Here is a 7,448-nt window from a genome sequence, read left to right as displayed (position 1 = left end):
GCCTGAACCTCATAGAGGGGATTCTGAATTCTGTCTTGCAAAGAGGTAGTCAGTGCTGTCCAAAATATCATTGTCCTCACGCCTTTGTTCAATGAGAAACACAAGTGATTTAGTCTTCTCCCTGGTGAGAAGCACTGGCTCTTTCTGACCCATCTTCCCTCTAATCACCAACCTGGTAAACTCTACACTCAAATCGTGTTCCAGTTTTGAGAAACGCTGCATAATGTCCTCATTTGTGTTGTCTGTGGCCCTGTCCCTGTAGGTCAGCAGAAAAATGTTTGCTCCCGCACCTTCGGTTAAAAAGTATGGTAGGTGAAAAAAGGCCTTCACGAAGAGTCTTGAATAAAGTTGCAGGGTGTATCGATACTAAAAAGGTACTGCGGTACCCGTACGTTAAAAACGATACGATTTTGCATATTTTTAGTATGGATACTTCATTACAATAGCGCGATCAGAGCGCACTCACTGTTCCGCTCCCTGTCATGCTGCCGGCAGGCATTGACTGCAAGGGGGCGGGGCTGCCCAGCGCTCACACACGCAACAGGCAGCGCTCACTCACAGCGAGTGATCGCAGGGGAGACATGGCATCAAGTGCAGGAGCTTTGCCGACCGTCCTCGGCTTGTTGGAAAAAAGATGCCAGAAGTGAAATCTGGAAGTACTTTGGCTCCATTGCAGACAGTGAAGGAAAGTCCACTGACATACAGAGACCCGTCTGCAAAACTTGTTTCAAAGCCCCACAGACCAAGGGAGGCAACACGTCAAACATGACAAAGCACCTTTCAGACAGACACCCCCAACTGTTCAAAGAGTTCAAAGAACGACAGGTAGTTTTCATTAATATCCTGCTGTAGGCTAATACTAACATTAATGCCAATTGTTAAGTGTTCAAAAAGCAGGGCAGGAACAAGCTGGTAAAAAAGGGAACCATACAGATGTTTTATTTATTACTATTATAGATAAATATACCAGTATCGTATCGTATTTGTGGTATTGTATCGAATTCTGGTACCGTATCGTAAGTATCGGGTATCATGATATTTATGGCAGGTATCGTATCGAAGTCATAATTTTGGTAACGTGACAACCCTAGTCTTGAATGCTCTCGGGTTAGATCCTTCCAAATTTCATGTTGGCCTTTGCAGACTTCAAAACTGCATGAAGTATCTCCACATCTTCTGTGAGTGGGAATGTTCCACCAGCCACATTTCAGTTAACGTGCAGGTCAAATTTGGATGAAATTCAAGGAAATCTAGAATAGAAAAGGAGATTATCTTTTAATATCAATTATTCATTTAAAAAAGAATCCACTTGTGGGCAAAGTTGCACATTTGAAGGCATAATTGTTTGGCTAACACATCAGCATTGGGATTTGTGCTAAAGTAAATGTGTAGTGAATGATGAGCATTGAGCAATGTTTCTCAAATGAATGATTCATTTACTTTACTATGAATCAAAAGGTGGAAAATTATAATGTTTCTTTCCCAAAAATTGGCCTTAATGTCACCTGAACATGTTTCAGCTCGTTTGGTTTTAATTCACTAGTCAGACAGGCAAGTACTCATGTTGACCCTGGACAAACTAACACTTAGTAATTAGCAACTTAATTCTAAATGAATGGCCCGGTCTTACCCCAATTTTGTTCAACGTAAAGTGTCTTTATTCTTGATCGCTGGGTGACCATCATCACCTCTGAGTTACAGCATTATAGTGATGAACAGTAGAGCTGCATTCACACGCTCTGACTGTGATGAAGACACAACACACACATTGTGATGAAATGTGCTGAAACATGTTCATGTTGCACAGCAGTGGAATGTTTCACATGAAGTCACACACTGAGCACAGATAGTGAAGAGATAGAACTGGTGCTGTGTGAAGAGAATACTGCTGTTAAAAAGAACCTGATGTGTTTAAAGTGTTTGCAAACCAAATGTTATTGCACTTTTGTTCATAGAGCAGTACTTTCAAAATAAAAGTGCACAATACACTACTTTTGAATTAATTATTGTACTTTGCCATAACAATGTGATTAATCGAAAAAGAACCATGTGATTAATCGCGATTAAAAATTGTAATCGTTGCCCAGCACTATATATGGCACTAAATAGTGCAAGTTAGATATTATTGTAATGTTCCGGACCTTTGCACAAGGAGATTTTCTCAATCTGGACCTTTTGGCATTTGACTTGAATACCCTGGTCTAAAGCAACGTTTGCATGCAGTACCAGAGTGTGTTCAATAAGGGGAGCTCAGGAGCACTGGCAAACTCACACTTTTCCGAGGTTACAGAGCCTGTTCGGACTTCTTCTGCAATTTATACAGAATCAGAATCTGCTTTATTGGTCGTGTATGTGTACGCATACAGGGAATTTGACTCCAATTGTTCCGTTGCTCTCAACGTACATACACAGAATGTACAAATAAACACAAAAAAACAAGGACAACAAAGTAGAACAGAGGTAAGTATAAACATTTAACTACTATGTACAATATAAATATACATACATATACAAAAGTATATTTTTTATGTTATACACTACCGTTCAAAAGTTTGGGGTCACTTAGAAATGTCCTTATTTCTCAAAGAAAAGCACTGTTTCTTTCAATGAAGATAACATTAAATTAATCAGAAATACACTCTATACATTGTTAATGTGGTTAATGACTATTCTAGGTGGAAACGTCTGGTTTTTAATGAAATATCTACATAGGTGTATAGAGGCCCATTTCCAGCAACTATCACTCCAGTGTTCTAATCACCTTAGAAGACTAATTGATGATTAGAAAACCCTTGAAAACAGTTCTGCTGGTGAGAGAAGCTATAAAACTGGCCTTCCTTTGAGCTAGTTGAGTATCTGGAGCATCACATTTGTGGGTTGGATTATACTCTCAACATGGCCAGAAAAAGAGAACTTTCATGTGAAACTCGCCATCTATTCTTGTTCTTAGAAATGAAGCTATTCCATGCGAGAAATTGCGAAGAAACTGAAAATTGACACGAAATTGTCTGGGTGACCCCAAACTTTTGAACGGTAGTGTATTCGAACATAAAAAACAACAACAATGACGAGGAAATGGAGGTAATAGTGCAGTATGATGCAGTATGATTAAGTGTTCAAATGCAGATCATTCATTAAAACCGATGGAGCTCATCCGATCATATCCCTTGTGTGGACCAGCCAAATGTCCACAAGTACACATGTCCTCATAACAAAGGTGTTCTGCCAAGGACTGGTCCACACAAGCACAGAAAGGAAAGAAAAATGTGTGCCTCTCATTCACAGCTGCGTTCTGAACTACAACCAGCAGACGGCAGCACGTACCGCGTGTCTGGGTTACCATAGATACCGAACGCCTCGGCAATGTGTGCTCTGCACAAAGTGTCAAGCTTTCCAAAGTAAGAACAACTTCCGAACACAACTTTCATATTAATACAGTATGTGTTCAGAACATTTAACAGAAGGTGTGTTAATACAGAGTGATACATCTTAAGTCATATTCTAATATTACATCATTCATAATAGTATGATGTAAACAACAGCAACAGTCAAGTTTAAACAAGCTGTAAAGGTGATGAGAACTCCTCCTCCAAACAACTTGCGCTTTTATTTTGAAGTACACATGGCTTGCATTCCGGTCCTATTCTGTCAAAGTGCTGTTAGCGTGATAGGCTACAGCACTTTTGAGGATCATAGGAAGGCCTAATTCTACGAGTAATGTCGGCGTCTTTACCCCAAGAAACGGAATTAATTGAGAAACACGAAGAAATGTGAGTCATCTTTAATATTGACCAGCATTGAGCCAGTTTGAGTCTGTGATTCCTCCACGTCGAGTACCGTTACGAGTCTCCAGTCCAGACAGTTAGCTTAGCTCCAACACTTTAGGTAACGTTCACATTTACTCTTTAAATGGTTGTGGAGATGGAGTGCTTCGGTTGTCAACTGTTGCCCCATTTGCCAACAAAGCATCACATTCGCAGTCGGAATGCCATTCCACGTGTTTTCAAAGTGTAAAAAAATCACATCGCCGAACAGCAGCGGTACCCTGGCAAGCGCTCTGTGCACCCGTGATGTTAGCGTCATGTCACCCATTCACACACACATCCATACACTGGTGGCAGAGGCTGCCATACAAGGTGCCTCGTGCTCAGGAGAGGTCTCTCACACACACTCAGTCAGTTGGGGTATCTTACCAGGACACTTTGACATGTAGACTGCAGGAGCAAGGGATTGAACCACTGACCTTCTGATTAGTGACGACCTCTACCGTGTGTGTGTGTGCGTGCGCGCGCGCGTTATCAGTTTAGGACGGAGAGCAGAGCTGCTGGAGCAGATGGAGAGTCTGAGAGAGCAGCTGAAGATCCAGAGGAGGCAGCAGGTCAAGGAGTCTGAGGCGGCGCTCCACAGGAACAGCTCGCTGCTGCAGGTAGTCAGGCTGATCCAGGAACAGCTCGCTGCTGCAGGTAGTCGGGCTGATCCAGGAACAGCTCGCTGCTGCAGGTAGTCGGGCTGATCCAGGAACAGCTCGCTGCTGCAGGTAGTCGGGCTGATCCAGGAACAGCTCGCTGCTGCAGGTAGTCGGGCTGATCCAGGAACAGCTCGCTGCTGCAGGTAGTCGGGCTGATCCAGGAACAGCTCGCTGCTGGAGGTAGTCGGGCTGATCCAGGAACAGCTCGCTGCTGCAGGTAGTCAGGCTGATCCTAGATCCTGCTATGAGCCATACTGTTACTGAGTGTGTTGGAGCATCTACACTCACACGCTGCTTTCACTGTGATTGTTTAAAGCTCTCCTGTGTGGCCGTGTACAGACTGTGCTTGATTGACACCTTAACTGCATTTTTGAAAAAGTAAAAAACCAACACTGATTGATTAATTAGTGTGTCAACTGAAAATAGTTTACGCCTTTAATCAAGTGAAAAGCTTTAAACGTGGCAGTACCTATCATCATTGGCTCAAGGGAATCTTCACTTTTTTTACATTTTTATTGAGTAAACGGCCAATTAAAAAATAAAAATGTGGATTAATTGAAGATGAAATAGTCGTTAGCGGCAGCTACTGTACAGCTTCCACCTTCACCCTCCTTGTGTTGGTGTTTCAGTGTTTGAACTTTTGTGGGTTTATGTAGACGTTGCCAAAATGGTGGCTGGTTTATTCAATGCATTCATTATCTATAACCCAGGAATTTTGAAACATTTAAATGCATATATATACATTGTAGGGCTAAGATGCATATGAACTGTTCCTGCAGGATTTACAGAAGATAGAAGAGCGTCTCAGAGGACCTCGGCCCCGCCCACAGCTCCTGGCTCTGGAGGTAACACGCTTCTGTTTATGTGTCTTGCATCACAAGTTCACATTTCAGGTCAGATTTGCTGCTAATTTGTAAACTGATTCAGTAGCTTCTTGTCCTCCAGATAGCGATATTTACTTTTATTTAATAAGTCTTTCTTGTCTTTAGCCCACTTATTTAAATCATGTATACCTAATGTGACTGCTGAGTGTTTTCTAAATCAATTAGTTTTCCTGATCTTCTAAGCATTGAGTCAGGTCTGTGGTAATGCAGTTTGAGCAGCATGCTCAAACTGAGGCCATGTGCTGGTGGGAAGCTCTGAAAAATCTACTGCCAGCTTTTCATTTACACTGACGGGAAAAGAACTACAGAACTAAACAATGTCTATATTACAAGTTGGGAATGACAACGGGTTGAACTTTCATAATGGAGTCAGTTTGGTGACTAAGAGGTTTGTGACGTAACATTAAGGTGTATGTTGTCTCTGTTCTAGACGAGATACTGGGCGTCTGTGGAAGAATCTCTCCCAGCCTGGGAGCACTTTCTCCTGGGTAAAGGCCCACACCCTACTCATGGTCCAGGACCCAGAAGAGCCAAACAGAAAGCCAGCACAGCTAGAGGCCAGGGCCTGCCTCCTCGCCCAGAACCCAGGACCAATCCATCAGAGCGCTGATGCTGAACGAGTCCCTGCAGCCAGAAAGAGAGATTCTCAAACCCCATTCAGACCCTCCTTCACCAGCATCCTACCATCAGGGTTGGAGGCTTTGGTGAACAACGGTTTCTCTGTGCACTGATACAAACATTTAGAAAAGAGAGAGAGAAGGGAGGAAGAGTGTGTTTTGACTACTGTAGGCTGACGTCTCTCCCAGCTCCAGTGTGTCCCCTGAATGAGACGGCTGGACATGCACCAGTCCACTACAGACCCTTATGTTTAATATTCATTCAAGGATTCAGGGATCATTTATTGTCATTATGTCATACAGGGATGCACAACTACTCCATTTGTAACCCAACAAACACATGACAAACTAAAGTCAAACAGTAGTACATTCCTGTAGTGCATTTGTTTGAATTTGTGCCTTAATGAATGAAAAGATTCTCTGGTCAGATAATATGGCCGACATCTTCACATTAAATATTAAAGATGAGGAAAACATTGTCCATCAGCTGTGACTGTGTTTGAGCACCAAGTATCATGATGTGAACACAGAGTCCACCAGAGTCCTGCTCTCTGTCCTGATGTCCGCCCCTCAAGTGCAGTTTGATCCTGGACCACGATGGATCCAGGTCTCTGTGAAGATGTGGGCTCAACAGTCAGCGACCTCCCGCTGCTTTCATCCATCTGGGCTCTCCTCCCTGGGGCAGTCTGCACTGAATCCAACCCCCACCCTTCCTTTTCAGAAGTTGATGAACGTATTCTGTCATGTGTCAAAGTGATGAACACTTTGAAAAAAACAGACAAAAATGCATCGAAATTCATGTACATGCTCCGTCGTTGCCATTGCAGCTGATCTACAAATCATTGCATGAAGATGATCACTTTAGATCTGCACTAAAGTCTGAAAAGAGAATATGCTGTTCTAATGATCTTTATTCTAAAATCATCGTCAGACACTTCTTTGTGTTCATTTATTTCATCTTAGTTCTTATTTTTCTTCACAGTTTTTGTAATAAAATGAAGTCCATGACCATACATCCATTGTTGACAGTATTTCATGATATTTGTACTGAACGCAGGATGTTGACTTTGTGATCTCTGCTGTGAGCTTCACTCACGTCCTGAAGAAAACTGTCTATTGTTTCACGACCACTAGAGGGAGCCAGTGTCTCACTCTAAAAGAACAGGTGAAGCTTTGGACTCTTTGCAAGATGAATGATGATCATTTATGATAGTGTTTTACGCCACGATATGGAAAATACAACTAAAATGACAAAATAATCTGTCTGATGTTTAAAGCAGTGGTATCAGTTTTCTGCTTTGTTTATACCAGATCTGACAATATGATCATGTGATCACGATAGGATTCCACTGAGACTCTTTATTTTAAGACACTGTTGTACTGATGGAATCAAACATTGATGCATTAAAGAAGTTTAGCTTATTTTGTAGAAATTGTAGATTTTTTTTTATGAGTTCTTGAATATATGAATATGAGGTC

General features: G+C 42.1%; 1 protein-coding gene across 1 annotated transcript; it reads left to right on the top strand.

Moving 5' to 3' along the window:
* The first annotated feature begins 4,111 nt into the window (after positions 1-4,111).
* On the top strand, positions 4,112-6,860 carry cep15 (centrosomal protein 15). The gene is made up of 3 exons (XM_079186257.1): positions 4,112-4,426; positions 5,248-5,313; positions 5,783-6,860. The coding sequence occupies exons 1-3, from the start codon at positions 4,334-4,336 to the stop codon at positions 5,960-5,962; spliced, it is 339 nt and encodes a 112-aa protein (XP_079042383.1). The 5' UTR covers positions 4,112-4,333; the 3' UTR covers positions 5,963-6,860.
* The last annotated feature ends 588 nt before the right edge of the window (positions 6,861-7,448 follow it).

Source organism: Pholis gunnellus (genome assembly GCF_910591455.1).
Source record: "Pholis gunnellus genome assembly, chromosome: 3".
Taxonomy (NCBI): Eukaryota; Metazoa; Chordata; class Actinopteri; order Perciformes; family Pholidae; genus Pholis; species Pholis gunnellus.
Note: the sequence above shows the minus strand (reverse complement) of the source record. Positions and strands in the feature narration are given on the sequence as shown.